A 21,192-nucleotide genomic window follows, 5' to 3' on the forward strand; every position below is an offset into this window, starting at 1 on the left:
AGGTGTCTATGGGAAGTGCATGTTGTTGCAAAATCAAACCGTCCTCAACGGGTTAAAGAATTGAAATGAAATGTATGAATTATTCCATCTGCTCTAAACATCGACCCCAAATCAGGACACACCCTTGGTGGACTTCTCGGCCAATAAGATGTGTGACCCTGACTTTAGGTTCTACGACCAGAGCCTGCTGGACTCAGTACAGTTTGGCGACAGAACAAGTCTGCTCTTCTTCCGTCTTCTGTCCCTCTGCCACACTGTGATGGTGGAGCAGGATGAACAAGGTACCTTGTGGGCCAGACACTCCTTAAAGGACCAATATTGCACTCATCTTCGATTCGTGCAATATTGTCCCTAACTCGTGCAATATTCCCTGGTATCCCATTTATAGCCATCCAATATAATGTAATTATTTTGCAAAAAGTTAAAACGTGAATTTCCATCTCAACTAAAACTATACCATCCCTTTAACCCTTTGTGTGCCTTGAGTGTCCATTGGCACAGTAAACCCCATAGCACTGTACACACAACCCATTGTCCCTGGCACCAAAAGGGTTATATAAGTCTATTCATGTTTCTCCTCCGTCTCGTCGCGGTCTCTTGGTAATATCAAGCTGAATCCCTTTTCTGACCTTTGACCTCAGTTTGCAGTCACTCTGTGTAGCTGTTTGTATCCAGTAGATTTTGCTCTGTACTATGCTTTATAAATACTCAAAGCATTTTCTGCTCTCATGCCAAAAAAATCACCTCTTCTTCCATATGAATTTGGAGATGGAGGTTCATCATACTAAAAATGAGGGTTTCACCCAGTTATGGAGAAGGAAAGATACTTTAGACTTAATACCAACCACCAAACTGTGCTTCACAAGAAAGCCCCTGGCTATTGTAGTAGTCCAAATAAAGGGGGTTGTGGGTGTCTTCTCATGTACGCTCACATTAAAGGACAAGTGCACCTTCATATATATATGTGGACTGAGTGAATGCAACAATATCAGTAGAACATATCAGTGAAAGTTTGGGGAAAATCGGACAATCCGTTCAAAAGTTATGAATTTTTAAAGTATCTGTGCAGTTACTGCTGGATGAGAAGTCTACTACAGTGTATGATGTCATATGCGTACAACGACATGAAGAGAGAATTTTACAAAATTTTACTTTTTGAAAGAAGTGTACATTTCCTCAACTTGTCACGGACGTATGTTAAGGGCAATATTATTCCCTTTGGCTTCTGAAAGAGGGAAGTCAAAAGACCTTTTATTAACCGAAGAAAGTGAAAATATGTCGAATTTTCATTATATTTTCTTTATATTGTTGTACTCATGTGACATCACAAGCTATAGTAGTCTTCTCATCCAGCCTTCAGTGAGCAGAAACTTCAAAAGTGCATAACTCTAGAATGGATTGTCTGATTTTCCTCAAACTTTCACTGATGTGTTTTACAAATATTGCTGCATTCACTCAACCCACATGTCTGTGAAGGTGAACTTGTCCTTTAACCCTATTCTAACTGGGCTATTTGAGACCAAGTTTTTACTGGGGGGGGGTCAATTTGACCCCCCCTTCAGATCTCGGCCGCCGATCGCGCGATCGCCGCAAAATTTTGCCTGAACATAGAGCTGGATGTCAACTACAAGATTACATGGTCACACAATAGAAAAATTTTGATTTCATATTTTTTAATAAATTAATTATGCAAATTAACGCATGAAATCATATTTTCACCTGTAACTCCATCAAAAAGACTGAAGGATTATTAAATTTTTGTGTCAGAGTTCCTCAAGACACATCAAACAATTTTCTAGTAAAAAAATAGCGCAATCAAAATCATTTTCTTTTGTTTTTTATTGTTTTGTTAATTTCTTATGTATTTTATTGTTTTTTCGATCTTTTGTTTTCTATTGTTTTTTTGACAAAATTTGTTGCAGGCACTTTTTCAAGCTTATCTACATTAGAATTGATTTATTTCAATGGTTAAAAGTTGAAATAATCTAATTTATATCAATTAAACAAAAAAACACAGTTTGCATTGGATTTGCACCCGAAATCATGAATTCGAGCGTTTTTCGGGTTGACATGCATATGCAAAACATTGCATAACTTCAGAACGGTGTACCCGGACGTCGCAAATTTGGTCTCAAAATATGCGGGAGACTCGAATGAAAAAAGTCATGAAACGACGCGGCAAAATCTTTGCGCGTTGCGGAATCATGGCGCAAAACGTCAAGGGGGGGGGTCAATTTGACCCCCCCCCCCCCCCCCAGTTAGAATAGGGTTAAGGAATGGGGAGGTGCATGTTATTAAGCTTGTCCCAAGCCCACATACCCAACCTGCCTCAGACATGATGATAATAGGGGTTTTGTTAGAACTCCTCATGAAACTCTTTCACTGTCACTGTCAATTGGGCAAATAGTGTGCTCTGAGCTCAGAAAATCACAAAAGGGATGGGGCAAGGAGGGGGATGGGGAGGGTTCCATGTGTGTGACTGAATAGGCTTGCCATTATAAGTGATTACTGTTTGTTTGTTTTTTTACTGTGATTTATTTTTTGATCCATTTTGTTATCAAAGATCCTGTTTACCTTTGGGAGTAGTGATTTAAAAAGTTTTCAGGATATCACATTTGATGCAAATGTGTAGGTCTGTTGTATCACAAGACATCCTACCATATAAAATTTTTGCAATAAAATCTAAAATATAAGGAGACATCAGTATTTTTCTTAATAAACCATAACTGTAGATGGTTTAGTCTGTAACTATTGTAACTATTGTTCACATTTTGTGTATTTAACAATACTTAACATCAATTATATGGATTCAAATTTGTACAGTGGTTGTTTCTGTTCTAACTCATATTTTAGAACTATTTTAAAGCACTAATACTGGGTTTTTGATTCATCTGCAAAGGGTAGATTATGCCTTTAAGTCCTTTTCTCTTCTTCAGGCAACCTGTCATACCAGGCACAATCTCCGGATGAGGCAGCCTTAGTTGGAGCAGCCAGAAATTTTGGCTATGTCTTCAAGGTATTATTCATTGATCGTCATAACTATTACGTAGCGACACTGAGTAACTTCACGCAAGTATTATTTGCTGATGGTGTGAATTCCCATACATTACTGCTCCAATAATTCTTAAATGGAATGTACAGTACTGGTTGAGGTGAGGATTCAGCTTGTAACATTTTGCGAGATATTTAGAAACCACTCTATGAAATGTTAAAGAGCATACAATTCTAAGGGGAATCAAAATTTGATTTGGTGAAAATTGATTTTGAAATGACCGAGATATTTAAAAACAAAGTAAAACAAAGAGATCCTTTTAAAAGTCGTGACCTGTCAATTTTATCAGAATCGCTCTTTTGGATATCTCAGCTATTTCAAGGCCAATTTTTATCAAATAAACATTGAATCCTTCATGAAAGTACATGCTCTTTCATATTTCATAAGAATTTTTTCATTATCTCACCAAAAATGTTATAAACCTGAATCATCACCTCAACCAGTACTGTTCAGTCCCTTTAAATGTACTTCCATTTTGTATAGAGCATTATAACATGTATGAGATGCATGCTGCCACCATGACTGACCCCTCGTTTTCATGATTGTAGTAATTATTTCCCATAATACTGACACAGCAAACAATGAAGAAGTTTGATTATGCTCAAAATATTTATAGCACAGTCAGTAATATATTCTTAAGTTGTGAATAACCTTTGATAATATGTCTCACTTTTGTGTTTGTTTGTTTTTTTACATTACTTTGCTATAATCCCAAAGGTGATTAGTATACAAATATTGACTGCTTTGAGGGACATGATTAAAACAATTTGCCCAATGGTGATTTCTTAACATTGCTATGCCCCCGGACAAAGTTGTGGAGCGTAGCATACCCGAAAGAAAGCAGTTGATATTTTGTTTTGTATACCATGTCCCACTTTATTTAAGATGTTTTTTTCTAAATTAAAGCATTAAAAATAAAGTCGACATGCTATTGGTCAGAGAAATCATGTAAAATATCATTTCACAATGCATTTTAGATATGCGCACAAGGTACTGTCACAATGAGCAAGAATGCACAATTATAGATGCACATGTAAGATAGACCTACATGTACATATATATGCATCTTTAAAAGACCACTATATGACTGCTAGGCAGTACAGTGAATACTATTGACTGCACCTCTGACCAATCAGAATTGAGGTTTCATTAAATGAGGTATATATAATTCTGCTGAGACCATCTGTCCCGAACACTAAATGGTCGTTTTCTCAATTTGCTCTTTGGACAGTCGAGAACGCCAACCACCATCACACTGAATGCACTGGGTCGAGACGAAGTGTATGAGCTGCTGCACATTTTGGACTTCAATAACGTACGGAAGCGTATGTCGGTCATCGTCAAGCAAAACAACAAGATCAAGCTATTCTGCAAGGGAGCTGACACAGTCATCTATGAGAGACTTAGCGGCTCTAGTGACAACGTGAAGGACATCACAGCAGAACATTTGAATGTGAGTCACAAACTTGCCTCTTACTTGGTCTTGTCATGTACATTTTGTAGAACTGGACCCCAATTTATCAAAAGATAAAATCGATTTTAAATTTCCTTACCACACAGGCTGCCATAGACTTACAGTTGAAATCAACTATATAATCAATTTTAACTCTTCATAAAACAGCGCCCTGGTCATACTTTGGATGGTATTCTTTGTAGAGCACCAGAGTATAAATGATGTCACAGCCTTTTGCTGTACAAATAATAAACAGGATATCCTTGCACAAGGCAGTGGGTTGGAGCTGGGTGCAAGTATGGTTAGCAACCATGGTGTTCACAGATTTTTGGGTCGTGGAAGGACGATAAAACCAGTTTCCATGGCGTTGAATGACTATGCTATCACACTGCTGTACTTTGTGGGGGGTTGGAGCCACTATAATGTACCACATGTACCGGTTTACGTATGTGTGACTGTGTGTATGTATCTGTGTGTTTGTCTGTTTGATTAAGTCTTTGATGACATGTGTCATATCTCTGGTGTCCCCTGCCCAGGACTTTGCCAACGAAGGTCTTCGGACACTCTGTCTGGCGATGAAGGAGCTGGATGAGTACACCTACCTTGAGTGGAGAAAGAAGCATCATGATGCCTCGTAAGCAGTCGTCTCCAGTTCCATGCCTTTTGCTCCTGTGCCAATTGCTCTCATGAAATATCTGCACCCTAAGCGAAACATAAATTCTACCCACAAACACAACCCCAACCATCATCAGATTTACAGTTGTATCTTGTACATTTTATAGTATTGGAAGTATCTTTTGACTGTAAGAGAAGGCTTGAAGTCCTATATATAAAATGTAGTAAATATTCATGCAGTTTTAAAGTAACTGTATACTTTTCAGGCAAAACACTCTGTTTAAATGATAAGACAAGTCTACACAATACAACCTAGTGTTCACTCACACCAGAAATGATTTTTGCATATTAATCACCCCCCCCCCCCTCCCCCATTAACCCCCCCCCCCCTCCCAGCTAAATACTGGATACTGATAGGATTAGGTTCAAGATTAAGATTGGGGTTAGGGTGAGGGTTAGAGTTAGGACATGAGTTAGGGTCAGGATCATGCTCAGGATTAGAATTAAGACTAGGGTCAGGGGAAGGGTCTGGGTTAATTGTACTGGGGAGAATTGACCTAAAACAATTTTCATGACCCAAACATTTAACCCACAGGACCGCCCTGGTAGACCGCGAGGCCAAGCTGGATGCTGTCTATGAGGAGATAGAGCAAGACTTAGTCCTCCTAGGAGCCACCGCCATTGAAGACAAGCTGCAGGATGGAGTGCCTCAAACTATCGAGAACCTCCACAAGGTATGTCTAGCTCCGTTTCTCAGCTCGGCATTGTAGGCAAACCAGGCCACCATGTCATAGGCAAACCAGGCCACCATGTTATAGGCAATAACATTTAATACTTGTGTGTATATACAAATGTATATGGTGCATAATAATCTAGAAGACTCTCTGTGTGCTTTGCAAAACTTCCTAGACATCAGGAAAAAAAGATAGTTTGGAAAGATTTTGCAAATTGCTGAAAAAAAAACCCCTGTCTTCAGCAATTATAAGTTACAATTCAACAGTTTCTAGTAACAGCCTTTCAGCGACTAGTCAGATGTGAGTATTGGTGTCATTATCATGGTAACTGCAATTATAGCAACTTGCAATCATCATAAACTCGTTTATAAAATGGGCACCCGATGGCAAAAAACATGATCGTTCAGTGAGAAAGGTGCAGGTGAATGCTTGCTAGATGCATGCTTGGTAACAGATTGTATGGTCATGCATATTAAGAATCACAAAATAAGATTCTTCGATAGGAATTTTTTTTTTCTTGCTTGATTTCAATATATTTGATTCAACACTTGAGAGAGATCATTTCTGGAAAAAAAAATCTTGTTATTTATAGTCGATTTGGGGTAATGGAGGTTGGCGGTGGTAGTTTTGATTATCCTTGGTTGTAACTTTAGCTGTAATATAGTTGGTTGTGATAGATTTGGTTGATGTTACATGTAGTTGTAGATTTACCTGTGGTAGAGACAGTTGTGGTAGTCATAGTGATGGTAGCCGAAGTGGTGGTAGCTGTGATGATGATGGTTCTTGGGGGTTTTATGACAAAAGTTGTGGTGGTGATGGTGGTAATGGTCTTTTCAACGTGTGTAGACACAAGGAAGGCAGATGAGAGAGTGTAAAACTGTGACTCTCCTCCTTACCAGGCAAACATCAAACTGTGGGTGTTGACGGGAGACAAGCAAGAGACGGCCATCAACATCGGCTACTCCTGCAGGCTCCTGACGGAGGAACTTAACGAGATCTTCGTCATCTCGGCCCGAGAGAAGGACGAGGCTCGGCAGGAGCTGGAGGGGGCGCTGGTCAAGATGCGCGACGTGATGGGCATCAAGGACAAGGACCAGATGGACGATGATGATGTTTCAATCAAGAGCAAGGACATGGATGAACTGGGAGATATCTACAGCTTTGCTATGGTGGTCACTGGAGCAGCTTTGGTAAATATTAGTCTTGACTTGGTCACAGACTGGATCAAGTGTATGAAGTGTAATAAAGCTTGTAAAATTACACCTAAAAAAAATCATATATCTATTAAAATCCATCCTTCTGATATGGTTAAACCAACGAAAGAAGTACTAATGTATCCAATTTCATTTCAAATCTGCAAACTCAAACACACTTTGTGTTTGAAATTCGAAAAAAAATTCAAAATTATATGAATTTTCCAAAGCAGTTATGCGTTGCTTTGAGAGTACTGCAGGCTTTCAAGTGGCCCTACTTTTCCTACTTTTTCCTACTATTTTACTGCTGTCCCTACTTTTCCTACTTTTTTGCTCAAAATCCTACTTTTTCCTGCTTTTTCCTACTTTTTTGGTGAAAAATCCCGCCAAAAAAAAAAAAAAAAATTTGCAAGGCTACCCGGTACTTGAATAGTTTATATTCAGAAATGATGAGTAGACTCTAGTTGCAGATTCTTACGGGTGGGGAGAGCCTCTTCAGCATGAAAGAGGGATAACACAAACCAATCAACCACAAGACTGCTGCCAGCCTCAGTTTTTGCTCCTGTGCAGATGTGATTGATCCCACTTATATTGCAGCCTAGGACTTGGAGCAGCGCTCAACAAGCTCTCATCATCGCTCAAAATTACCAGGTAAGCTTGCCATATACTTAAAAGTAGAATTTGACATGTGACTTCCAAAGAATACAACTGAGGGAAAAATGCTGCCTACAGCCAGTTTTAATGGATGTAGAGTTCAAGCATATCATGTCTAATGCATGTGCTGGAATGCAAATCCTCAGAAACCAGAAATTTCCTTTGCTAAAATATGGTTTACTACGTAAATCGTAAAGGTCATGTCAAAACAAGAAATGACACCTTCAGATCCCCTTTGCCTGAAATCCTTCAATAATATATGTTTTGATAATAATTAACAGTGATTGCAATATGAAAAACTTAATATAAAAGTAAGTGTTTCACCACAGAAACTAGATCTGGTTGATGTGAGGATGAGTTATTCCCAAGAAAGCATGGATTGGTAGGGACCCATTTGTATGAAACTTGCATATTACTGAGGCTAAATCAAAAGCACTGCTCCCAAAGGTAAACTGGACCTTTAACATGAGACATATGACTTGTGATATCTATTTGAATCATAGGCAGATGGTAGATATGACTACTAAAAACCTTAATTCATCTGAAGGTAAACAGCTGAGGAAAGTTAGTTGCTGAAAAATCAGATGAACAAAAAAGAAATGTTTAATTAACAGATCCCACAAATTGTTAACAAGGAGTGAGAACAACAGTAATTACTTAGCCATCGTGAAAGATAAAGACTAATAGAGCAGAAACCTCTTTATGGACAATCTTAAAAGTTGATGGCATGTATACATCTTGCAAGTATTGTTTAAGAGGTTGAATTGCATCATAGGTAAGACATTCTACCTCGAAGAACTTAAAAGAAAGTAGGAAATGGAGGAACTTCACAGAAAACGAACACAAAAATAATAATTCAGTAACGTTTAAAGATTGATTGAAGTTTAAACCATGAGACTTTGAAGTTCACTTCCTGACGACACTTACAAACTATCAGGAATATGAAGAGAGAAAAACCATCTAGAGCATTTAGGAAAGATAATGAATGCATATTCCACAAATAAGAGCAAGTGTGTGGATGTTTTAAGTTGAACCGCCAAGAACAGTTTGTTAAGTTTGGAGGAAACAACTTGCAGAAAAAGTAGAAGCCATGATGTCTTTTTATTCCGTAGATCTTGCAAATTTTAGTTAACGCTGAACATCTTTTTATTACCCAGCTAGTTTGAACAAGATGTGAGAAAATGGTAGAACAGAAATCTCGTAATGAAAGTAGTCAAAGTGTGATGAGTCATTTGAAGTGACATATCCAAAATATTGAACCGTCTGAAAGAGTCTTGGTAAAATGTGAGACGGGGAAACTTTTTAAAGAAGAAAAAAGTGAATGGATGGATGTGTATGCCAATTGTGTCAACATACAAAACTGTAAGTTGAAGGTGAAAACCAACAGAACAGTGGAGAGTATCAAAATTGAAAGGGCACAAATACACTGTATTTAAGGGGGGGGGGGGAATGGGAACTGCATGGTAAATATACAGATTTTCTAGAGTGTATTTGCTCTCAAACAACCAGAGAAATCAGAGAAGCTAGCAAGGACTAAAATGATAATGACAGTCACTGTTTATTTATTCTCCAGATCTTGCAAAGAGTAGTTTATAAGATTAACATGCTGAAATACTGAGCCAGCAAAATATCTGGAGAATGCAAAATTTCAAAGGCGGAAGGATGTAATATTCTCAAAATATATGAAGAAGTTTGATTTCAAGAATATTGAATGAACTTAAAAGTGCCTGGAATAATTGCAAAATGGAGAATCTTCTTGAAAAGGTCAAATAGCTGTATGTGTATTCAACAAAAAGGGTCATGATGAGCTGAAAAAACAGTTGAATGTAAAGAACTATTAACTATCTCCAGTAAATGTGGCAAATATTGCAAACAGTAGTAAGTCATTGGAAAGTACAGAATGATTATTTTCTACACCTCTTTCTAAATTAACAAATGTAAGTTGATTCAAGAATTGATGGAATCTAGCATCAACAGAACACCAAAGAAATGAAAACATATTTATTTGTTATCTACAGAAAATTATCAAAAAATAGAGTCATTTTTGCTCCCTATAAAGTCGGTAAGACTACAGATAGTGAGAAACAAAAAGCAGTATGTACGTGTATGCTCCTCACATCTTGTAAAGTGGAGTCATTTGGTTATATTGCAGCGTTATGTTACTCTACATGCAAGAATACTACATTTCCCTGATGCTGAAATGTAAAGTATTTACTTTTTTTCTCTCTCTTTCTTTGGATATTTTGTGTTCTATTGGTTTAAGTGTTTTAAATTGAGCTTGCCTTGTGTTTCCATCTATATCATATGATTATGAAGATAATCTACTAGTATATCACTTGAAATTCAGTTGTGGACACTGTGCCATAAACTCACAGTATCTGAGTGTGTAGATTTGTAGTGGGCCAGGATTTGCAAAATAAAGATGTCAATGCATTGGTAGATCTTTCACTTCGTAAGGCCTCACTGTCATGAGACAACCCATTCTTCATGCATGTCTTGCTAGAAATGTAATATGATAACACATGCTCTCAGAGACTAATACTGAGTGCTACATATAAGTAGTTTAAATTATCCTGTTATTTTGAAATGTTTGAACACATGTTAAGTGCTTACATGTATTTGAAATTGAAAGTCTCTTGGAAAGATATAATTTCACTTCATAAGGCCTCACTGTCATGAGACAACCCATTCTTCATGCATGTCTTGCTAGAAATGTAATATGATAACACATGCTCTCAGCATGGAGCTACTGTTAGTAGCTCCATGCTCTCAGAGACTAATACTGAGTGCTACATATAAGTAGTTTACATTATCCTTTTATTTTGAAATGTTTGAACATATGTTAAGTGCTTACATGTATTTGAAATTGAAAGTCTCTTGGAAAGTAAGTATATTTCTTATGGTCATTCAGCTGGAACTTGAAAGCATACTAAGTTGTTGTGAGCATCACTTAATAGCTTTGTCAAACATCCTTCTATCCTTATATCCATTATATCCACACTTTTAAAGGAAACATATCTCCACAACTTCAAATGAATGTAGATAAAAGTGTCATCTTTTTTAAAATTGCTTTTGTCAAATATCCTTATTTCCAATCTTTTTTACATTTTGGAATGAAACACATATCTTCACAACTTCAAAACATTCAAATGAATGTAGATAAAAGATGCCATCTTTTAATTATGGAAGTGTATAACATACCTTTGGCATAAATGTATAACTTACACATCATAGAATGTTTATGTCATATTTTGTGGGATGATATGTGACCGTCCATCACAAAACTAACAAAAAGTCGCATGCACTGATTTTGTATTAGGACTGAAAATAGATGATATGGGCCAATCCAGCCAGTCTTGAGTTTTTCATATTTTCTGAAAGGGCAAGTCTTCTTATATATTATAATTAAGTTTGGGATCATAAAACGAAAAGGAAATTGTGTTTTTTAGCAGTTTTTTTTTTTTCTGGAACATGCACTTTTTGGTAGAATAATGTGATTAGGTGTTTCTCATAGTCATCTTTTCATTTCTTAAAAACCCTGTCCATACTTTTAACTTTCAACTCCAATAACTTTACAAAGGACGATGCTTCTGCTTTGAAAGTTGGCATTGATCACCTACAGAATGTGTTAATAAAGCATGCACAGCTTAATCTGATAATCTCTTCATTGTTGTAGCTCCAGTGGTTAACATTCTGTTATTTGTTCCATTCATTGCACAGCTAGCACGGCTTGATAAAGATTGAGCGCTTGAATAAATGCTATACTCCAGGAGCCCCTTTTCTCAGTTCACATTTTCCGGAGTGTGTGCTTTCATTCCAATATTAGGATCGGTTAGGAGAGTCCATTTGAATCGAGATATACATCATTTTCATCTTTAAGTTTGTTCTTTCAGAATCTGCTCTTAATTAAAAATCCATGTTTGGCAACTTTTTGTTGGTGTTGCGATGCAGGATCACATATATGGTAGGTGTTCATGTCAATCACAAAATTATGTCTTTTCTATGTAAGTATTGTAATAAGTGATCAAGATTCATACTGACTGTACGGTTGAACATGCATTTGTGCTTGTTACCTGACATTGTTCTAACGAACGTCTGCCTTTGTTGTATTTTTCAGGCTCTCGCAGGAGCAATAGTGAGGCTGAGGCAGCAGGGTTGTGAGTACAAATTAAGATTTACATGTAACATCAAGAGTTCTGGTGAGTATTGACGAAAACTACTCCAAAAAGCCTGCACATGTCCTCATTTATTCCTACTTTTTTTCTTTAATGCCCTACTTTTTTCCTCTCATGTCCTACTTTTTCCTACTTTTTGAAAGATTTTGTTCCTACTTTATTCCTACTTTTTTACGTTATCCTGCTTGAAAGCCTGGTACTGCCAAAGATTTTATCAATATTTTCAAGCATCGACTTCCCCCATAGTCAATTTATACTTGTTGCAGTAACACTCTCTCACTGTTAACTTGAAATACATCAAGGAAGGTGTGAGTCCATTGTAATCTGAGCTTATTTTTTCTGTAATACCAGAGTGCATTTACTTAGAATAAGAACATTGTATATCATCACCTTAAAGGTTCCTAACTCCAGCTTTCCCCAGTGTTTGACATCTGACCTCTATATGACATCATCTCACTGTTACAGGTCCTATTTACCTTTGGGAGCAGTGATTTAAATAGTGTTCAAGATATCTCATTTGATGCATATGTGTAGGTCTGATGTATCACAAATCATCCTACCATATAAGATTTTTGTAATAAAGCCTAAAATATAAGGAGATATCAGTATTTTTCTCATTAAACCATAACTGTAGACAGTTTAGTCTGGAAACATTCTTATTATAACTATTGTTCATATTTTGTACGTTTAACAATACTTAACATCCATTATACTGGTTCGAAATTTTACATTGGTTGTTTCTATCTTTAACTCACATTTTAGAACTATTTTGAAGCACTAATGCTAGGTTTTTGTTTCTTCTGCAAATGGAAAATTATGCCTTTAATCCTTCCCCTCCCCCCCCCCCCCCACCCCCAAATCAGGCCCATCTCCTTGACCCCGAGGTGGAGCTAGAATTTCTGGAGGCGGCCTGCTACTGCAAGACGGTCATCTGCTGCCGCGTCACGCCACTGCAGAAGGCCCAGGTCGTTGACCTGGTCAAGACCCACAGGGAGGCGGTCACTCTGTCCATTGGTGATGGGGCCAATGATGTCAGCATGATCAAAAGTAAGCAATAGTTCAAACAGCAGCCAGAGGTCATGCTGTCTAGAATAGATAGTTCATAATAGACGGATGGATGATCCTCTCCTCATTAGTGCTGTAGAAGCAAGGAACATCTTTTATCTCTGGATAAGAATGCACTGTTGATATTTAGCCATGCTTCTCAAGCTTTTTTAACGCATTAGAAACGAGAACACCCCGAAACTGTGCATCTCAATACTCCTTATTAAAATGGGCCAAAACTGCCTGTCATTATTTGATAGCATTATGCTTTATAATTTTTTTTTTCATCTAGAATATATAATTATGTTATGTGGAAGAGGTCAAAGGTCAACAAAAGTATGTCAGAATTATTTCTCTGACTCACCGTTCTCTTTGTAAAGTCTTTATAAGTTTTCTGAGTTTAAAACATAACTTACGATGGACAAAAATAAACTTGCAGTGAGCTGTTTTACATCATTTAGAAAGTTGTTGAAATGAAGCTGTACCTTCCAAGGAACCATAGGCCATTATGTACAGAATCTTCAGTTGCTAAAGGGTTAACCCTAACTAGGCTGGGGGGGCCTCCGAGGCCCCCCCCCCCTCGACGTTTCGCGCGATGTATCGCTATCGCGAGAAGCTATCGTCGAGACGTTTCGTGACTTTTTTCTTTCGAGTCTCCCGCATCTTTTGACACCAAATTTGCGATGCTCGGGTGCGCGGTTCCGAAGTTGCGCATAAATATGCATGTGCATGTCAGACCAAAAATTGCTCAAAAATGTGAATTTGTGTACAATTTCAATGCAAACTGTGTTTACAGGCAAATTTCATAAAAGCATGATTATTTTGGGGTTTTATTGATTAAAATCAATTAATAGCGCATTTTCTTGTTCAGAACAATGTCACGGACAAATTCCATTGAAAAAACAATGAAAAACATAAAGTCGAAAAAACAGAGAAATACATAAGAAATTCAAAAAACAATAAAATACTTAGGAAATTTTTTCTGATTGCACAATTTTTTTCTCTTACATTTGCTAAGGACACTAAAAAGAATATTTACACAAAAAATGTGCCTGTTTTGAGCTTTATTTAGTGATTTATACCAAATTGTCTGATTTCATGCATCATTATGCATAAATTAGCATAATTTAGTGTAAATGATAATTTTAAAAAAAATTAACTTCATGGTACTTTAGATTACATCATAGGCAATGCGTGTGCCAATTTTCGTCGCGATCGCGCGGTCGACGGGCGAGATCCGGAGGGGGGGCCTGGGAGGCCCCCCTCCGGCTCTATCATCTACCTGAATAGCCCGGCCTAGTTACATGTAGGGTTAAACCAAGGCCCACTTTGGCCCCTAGATTTTTTCTTGAGGTCCACTTAGGTTGAATACAAATCTTTTTCATTTTATTTTGGGGAGACATCGCTGCGCACATGTGAGAGCTTCACAGCCCACTGATTTAGAAGCATGGATATAGAAGACATCAAACTGTGCATTATAAAGGTCATGTTGAACCAAGCTTTGGAATGGAGAAAAATTTGCTGTGTTGATTATATAGATCACACAGTGTTGATTATTTAGATCACAAAGTTACTCGTATGACTTTGTCCAGTGCTTCATATATTTGTCATTGTCAGGTTCATCAATACTTCCTGACAAGAGATATATACATTTTGAATTGTAAAATATCTCAACCCCATCTCTCTCTGTATATTTCTTTTCCCAGCTGCCCACATTGGTGTAGGTATCAGTGGTCAGGAAGGGATGCAGGCCGTGCTAGCTAGCGACTTTTCCTTCGCTCAGTTCCGCTACCTGGAACGCCTCCTCCTGGTCCACGGCCGATGGTCCTACTACCGCATGTGCAAGTTCCTGTCCTACTTCTTCTACAAAAACTTTGCCTTCACCGTCTGTCACTTCTGGTTTGCGTTCTTCTGCGGCTACTCAGCCATGGTGAGACTGCTCTTCAAATTGTTTTTTTGGCTGAAATGAAAACATGAGAGATAACTTTGATATTTGCTTTGCTCCATTATATATAATTAAAATGTCTGCATATTTTGTGAGATTTCCTATCATTGTAAAGTTGCAGATTTGCTCTGTTTTGTTATCAATCATCTAAGTACTGGTCAAATATCTTCCAGATAGTTTTGTGTTGTTGATTTATCTTACACATATAATTCATGTTTCTGGGGGGAAAAAATGATTTGGTAACACAGGAGAAGTTAACCATGGAACTCCCAAACAAAATAAATGACTGTAAAATACTGGTATTTGTGTTGTCTAACATGGATAATTTGTAGATTAAGATACAGAAGTTTAAACTGGAACTTCTGGTGGGAAGTGAACTTGAATGCTGAATATTTTTGCCAAAGAAATGTATGTTAATAGATAATTCCAACATATGGAATACACTGTAAATGCAGTCACCTTTTAAAATTCTTGTGTACCACACTGAGTTGAAATATGGACATGTCAATGGATTCTTTGGATGTCTGTCTTTTTCTCCCAGACTCTGTATGACCAGTGGTTCATTGCAGCATACAACACTGTCTTTACCTCCCTGCCTGTCATATCGCTTGGCATGTTTGACCAGGTCAGTCCATTGGTCACTCCCAGTGATCTGACCACTGATGATACCTCAACAGTTCTCTGTATGTTAATGAAACCTCTGTAGACCCACAGCCAGCCAAAGTGGCTCCTTAACAACATTCTTGTACCAGAATACTACAAAACAGATCATCCATGTGTAATATTTATTCTGTATTTTGTTTCATCTTACTATTTACTTCATGATTCAATTTCTCCTTTCTAATTCTTCTCCATAACAAGATGCTTAGCACTTAGAAACTGGAATTAGTAATAAGTGCTTTATAAATTATATTTGATAATTATTATTATCATTCTATGTTTTTAGTTGAATCAAGATGGAATCAAGAATTTGAAACTATTTCATATGATTTTTACAAAACTGCAATATGATTTGATCTTAAATTTTGTAAAAGCTAGTAAAGGGGCGTTGTTCTGATATCTAGATTTTATTGTAATGTATGATGTTGGAGATGTAGGAAAAAGTAAGAAAAAGTGTGAATAATTGGTCTGATCTGTTCTTTGTGTCTTCCAGGATGTCAATGATGCAATGAGTATCAAATTCCCTGCCCTCTATAAACCTGGTCAGAAGAATCTCTTCTTCAACTGGTTCGTCTTTCTTAAGAGCCTCCTCCAGGGTGTGTTAACATCCCTCACACTCTTCTTCATTCCTTATGGTAAGTTTTTTCTCCTTCTCTCCTATCATTATTTCTTAGGGCATCTATGCAAATTTTGTGTCAAATGATGAATTATGGAGGTAGTCCAAAGGTAGTAATTAAAGTGAAATTGAGACTGGGTATGGGTAGATGATGCCATGTTTATGTTGTGAGTGTAGTTATTCAAGTTGATTTGGATATAACAATCGCCTTGTGTTCCCATTAAGTAAAGAGTGGATGTACACTGTACGAGTGCCAGAAGTGTGAAGTTTTCACAAAATATAATCCAATTACATTGTATGCCAACATATGTATTGAGTCGAACCTGAGGTTTCTTTTCATGTAGCTGATGGTGGACTGATGTATCACCATGATTACATTTTGTCACATCAGCACAAGTATCTCAAGCTTGATACAGCATCTTACTGGTAACTAGTTATGGTCATGAAAAATTAGAAAATATGCGATCAAATTGTCCTTATGACTCTGATAGTTTAACTGACAATTATATTACTCCTCAGTGGTGTTGATTGATTGAGGTAACATCGGTAACCAATGGATTCTAGTCTTAAATGTTTGTATTTTTCATGAGATCACTTCTCCAGCCTCTCTTGTCTCCCTATCCCAATGTGTGTAGGTGCCTTCAGGGAGAATTTGTCCCCGATGGGGCAGACCATCGATTCTCAATTCCTTTTTGGATGTGTTGTTGCCACCATCCTCGTCCACATCGTCAATTTCAAGGTAAGCTGATTTGATTGTAATGAGTTCATCAATATTATTGATTCTTTCTCAGTGTTGTCAAACTGTACTGCTCTTAACCTGAGCTAGACATTCTGCAGTTATGTTGTACTCCTTTTAATATGTTGGTGTTGAGTGTGTAGCAGGCTATGCGGGCCCAACATGGAATCTAATTTGAATCTGATTCGTCTTAACCCTAAAAAGACTGGGCTATTTTGGTAGCTCGAAAGACTGGGGGGGCCTAAAGGGCCCCCCCTTAAGATCTCGGCCGTGGATCGCGCGATCGCCGCGGAAATTTGCAGAATGGTAGTGTGCGATGTAATCTACAAGATCGTATATTTAAATTTTACAAAATAGTCTTCTTTTATTTTATTTTGATTAATTATGCTAATTTATGCGAGAAATCAGACTCTTTGATCTAAATCAGTAAATTAAGCTCCAAAAGTGCTCATTTTTTGTGTAATTATTCTTTGTGGCATTCTTAGCAAATGTACTTGAAAAGAAATTTGGTATCAAAATTAATTTCTTATTTATTTTATTGTTTTATGAATTTCTTATGTATTTCTTTGTTTTTTCGACCTTTTGTTTTTGTTGTTTTTTTAACAAAATTTGTGGCAGACACTTTTCAAAGCATAATACTCCTAAAACAAATTAATTTTAGCCATTGAGAGTAAAAATGAGCATATTTATATGAACCATGTGAAAAAACTCAATTTGCATTGACTTTGTACACAAAATCACATTTTTGAGCCATTTTCGGCCTCGCGTGCATGTACAAAAAGTTATGTAACTTCAGAACCGTACCCCCGGTGTCACAAATTTGGTGTCAAAATGTGCGGGAAACTCGAAAGAAAAAAGTCATAGAGCATCGCGGTGAGAGCATTGCGTGTTGCAGAGTAATCGCGCGAAATGTCGAGGGGGGGGGGGCCTTTTAGGCCCCCCCCCAGTCTTTTTAGGGTTAAGTGGTATATTTTCCTTCTTGAATTTCGTTTGTTTCTTTTGTATTTTTGCAGTTATTCTGTTAATGCTAGTCTGTAATCAGTGCAGAATAAATTGAATCTTCTCAAACCACATGTAATATGGCTTAGAGTGTGTTCAAGTTGGCATGTTGATCAGGCATTGTGCAAAGAGTACATATCTCTTTTTTCTCCAATGTAAAAGTCAAATTGTAATGTGGAGTGTGAGATTTGTTAGAGTATGATGTAGTGAGCTGTAACGATTTGTGTGTGTGTGTGTCATTTTGACAGATCGCTTTGGACACATCCTACTGGACAATATTCAGCCATCTGTGTATCTGGGGCAGTATTATGCTCTACTGGCTCTATGCACTGCTCGTCTACGCTGAGCCCCTCTACGCCTTACTGCGGGCGACCTTCACCTACGTAGGTGTAACCTGGGTCATGTGTCGTCAACCCACCTTCTGGTTCACCATGATCCTAGTCACCGTCATCCTCCTCTTCCCTGTCCTGGGCCGTCGCTCCTTCATGATGGACATCTTTCCCACCCTCACTGACAGAGTCCGCCTCCTCCAGCGTAAAGAGTCTGAGGAGGTACAGAAAGGGAAGGGGGTGGAGCTGCGCGTCATACGCAAGCACGGCGGTGTTTCCCGTGCAGGCAGCGCGAGGCCAGGCTCGCGACTGGGCAGCGCCAAGTCGCGACCTGGTTCGGTCCGTTCGGGCTACGCCTTCGCCCACCAGACCGGCTTCGGGGAGATGATCATGTCGGGACGGAGCTTGAGGGAGAAGGGGGACAGGCGAAATGGAGCCGCCTCGGGGGGTGTCAAGAAATCCAAGAGCAAGGAGACGGTTACAGAGGAAACCAAAGATGTACCAAAGGAGAACGGAGTAGACTCCACTGATAATGTTCCTATTGAGGTCTAGGAATGCAGGGGTCTATCATGCCTTATAATCTAAGTGTAAGGGACCAGATATCATCTGTATATAGCAACATCAGATCTTTCTTTGATAGTTACTGACAAATTCGAGCCATTTCTACACATTTTAAAGAAAGAGTGTTACAAGACTGCTTATTCAGCTTGTTATAGGTTGTGCAATTACTGCACCATGTATCCTCATTCTTTGCTTGTATACATCCCTCTAGGAAAGTCTAACTACAAGTCTAAATGCAAGTTGTTGTGCAAATTCTGTGTAGAAATCATACATATAGCATCCTGCCCATGCTTAGGGAGGGAGCAACTGAAGAGGCTCCAAAATGTCGATTCACCATTGTAGCAAGTCTTCTTGGGTAGCACAGTGCAATGAAGTGTCACATTAGTGCATGATACAGTGTAGTTCACTCCACGAGTAGATCACATTTCCTTAGATTTAGCTCTGTCATGTTCTCAGCATGTTTCTCTTATCTCAACAAGGCTCTAACCCTAATCCTAAACCCTCAACCCTCTTTCCCCTTTATCTCCCTCCTTAACCTCCCCGCCCCCCCCCCCCCAAAAAAAAAAAACAGAAGAAAACACGTATACACACGATTACACTGCATCTTTTCAGATTGTTCTCAGTTCCTCTATAGACATGAAAAGCTGTTTTTTCTTTAGAATTAAAAAAAAATGAATAAATACGTAGAAAGATCATATCAGATCCTATGAGATGGCAGGTTGTAGTTGCAGTATTAGATTACTTTGCGATATATGATGCTATTTCTTGTGTGGAATACGTATTCAGTATAATGCACTTTTCACCCTACTTACAATAAAGTCATACAGTATTTACATTTGGTTATTTGTTTAACATGTTCACAAATGCAAGTACTGACTGATTTAGCCAAATCATAGCTGAATGAAGCAATGTCTTTGAGGGTATGGTACTTAAGAACATCATGGACAGTCTGGTCCGGAAATTGATTGACCTTTGTAGTCTAAACACAGCACGTTTTGAATGCTAATGCCCCTTTCAGCGTTGATGTGCAAGAATGATTTACATGATATCAGCATAACCATGTGCATACTTTAGCCTGTGAGATTGAATGTGCAGACTTTAGCTTTCTCCCATGTCTGACACACACTTTGATTTGCTTTCTAACTGTTGTACAAAGATCTTGCTCCAAAGATTCATAGCACCTTTCCTCATTTGACCAAATTTTTGTTTTTACAGTAAAAGAGAACATTTTATCAATGAAAACATTCCTTGTGATGGTACACAAAGATGAGACTGTGCTAGAATTGGCTGCAGATGTTTAGAAAATGGTTTCAGTACTCCAAAATGAAAATCTTAATCCAGGAAACAGCAGTGCATATCAGCTAGGAGAGAATCATGTGGTAATCCACTTTGGAAAAGACGAATGAGAATTTTTAATGAGAGTAACTTGTGAGAAAGATCAGAAAAAGGGGATGGTTTTAGGACTATACTCTGGGATACTATACTGAGGGATGCAAACAGTGGTTGTCAATATCAGATTTGAACGAAATCATGATACATGTATGTGTGCATTATTGATAAAAGAGAACGATATTGAGGCCAGTTTGCACTATTTACACCAGCATGCATTTTTTATACACACATATTCCAGGAGGGTAGGCTTATTGTCACAATTTACAGGTGAGCATGTTTTTGATTGTTATCACCAACTTGGAGAGCATTCACAACAACCGTAAGTATCAACAGCACTGTATTAGGAGAGAATGAGAAGAACATGCTTAGATGCAGCAATACACAGGAGACAAAAATACAAACAAACTTTCAAATCTTGATTTCTTTCTGAATATATCAAACTTCAATTGGGCAGATTTGATCGCGTTACTGTTGTTTCTGGCACCACTTTGAGAAGACGACCTCTTGTAAACATTTGTGTAAATTGTGCAATAGAACTCTCTTTCTGTCCCTGCCTTGAGATTAGTGGTGTATAAATATTCATTACCCATAATGCCTCTTCTGCCATGTTGCTAGGAGGCAGCGGACTGTAGTCTGCCCAAATACTGTGTATGCAATGTATTGTGAAGAATGACGTGTAACAGGTATTACTATAATTAATATTCCTCACACCAAGATCCTGCCGTTTGAAAGCATACACCGTGTAGACAGTATTGCGAAAGCTGTTGCTCGGTTGTAACAAGAAAACTATATTCATCGCCCCACATATCGTTGTTTAAGCCCGCTTCAGCACCATTTCTTTTCCCTGGCCTTTCATGCTGTATGCAAGATGAAACTACTGATTGCAGTTCATCATACCTCGGCTACAGAGGTATGCCAAGATATAGTCTAGATCTGCGTCCCGTTTCATTAAACTTGTCATCAGTGACAACTGCCACATTTCTGTGACAAATTTGCTCATGACCAATCAGATGCAAGAATTTCAGTAGCTTATA

The 21,192-nt window shown here is 38.0% G+C and overlaps 1 protein-coding gene across 1 annotated transcript in view; it reads left to right on the forward strand.

Moving 5' to 3' along the window:
• The window catches only part of LOC140230552 (probable phospholipid-transporting ATPase IM), a 52,921-nt gene extending 33,634 nt beyond the window's left edge, over positions 1-19,287 (forward strand). The window contains exons 13-24 of the mRNA XM_072310697.1: positions 116-281; positions 2,937-3,016; positions 4,284-4,505; positions 5,042-5,139; positions 5,716-5,854; positions 6,754-7,044; positions 12,740-12,923; positions 14,627-14,850; positions 15,407-15,490; positions 16,019-16,160; positions 16,777-16,880; positions 18,125-19,287. Coding sequence (XP_072166798.1) covers positions 116-281; positions 2,937-3,016; positions 4,284-4,505; positions 5,042-5,139; positions 5,716-5,854; positions 6,754-7,044; positions 12,740-12,923; positions 14,627-14,850; positions 15,407-15,490; positions 16,019-16,160; positions 16,777-16,880; positions 18,125-18,757 — 2,367 coding nt within the window. The 3' untranslated portion in view covers positions 18,758-19,287. The remainder of the gene's footprint in view (positions 1-115; positions 282-2,936; positions 3,017-4,283; positions 4,506-5,041; positions 5,140-5,715; positions 5,855-6,753; positions 7,045-12,739; positions 12,924-14,626; positions 14,851-15,406; positions 15,491-16,018; positions 16,161-16,776; positions 16,881-18,124) is intronic.
• The last annotated feature ends 1,905 nt before the right edge of the window (positions 19,288-21,192 follow it).

Source organism: Diadema setosum, chromosome 7 (assembly GCF_964275005.1).
Source record: "Diadema setosum chromosome 7, eeDiaSeto1, whole genome shotgun sequence".
In the NCBI taxonomy this organism is placed as follows: domain Eukaryota; kingdom Metazoa; phylum Echinodermata; class Echinoidea; order Diadematoida; family Diadematidae; genus Diadema; species Diadema setosum.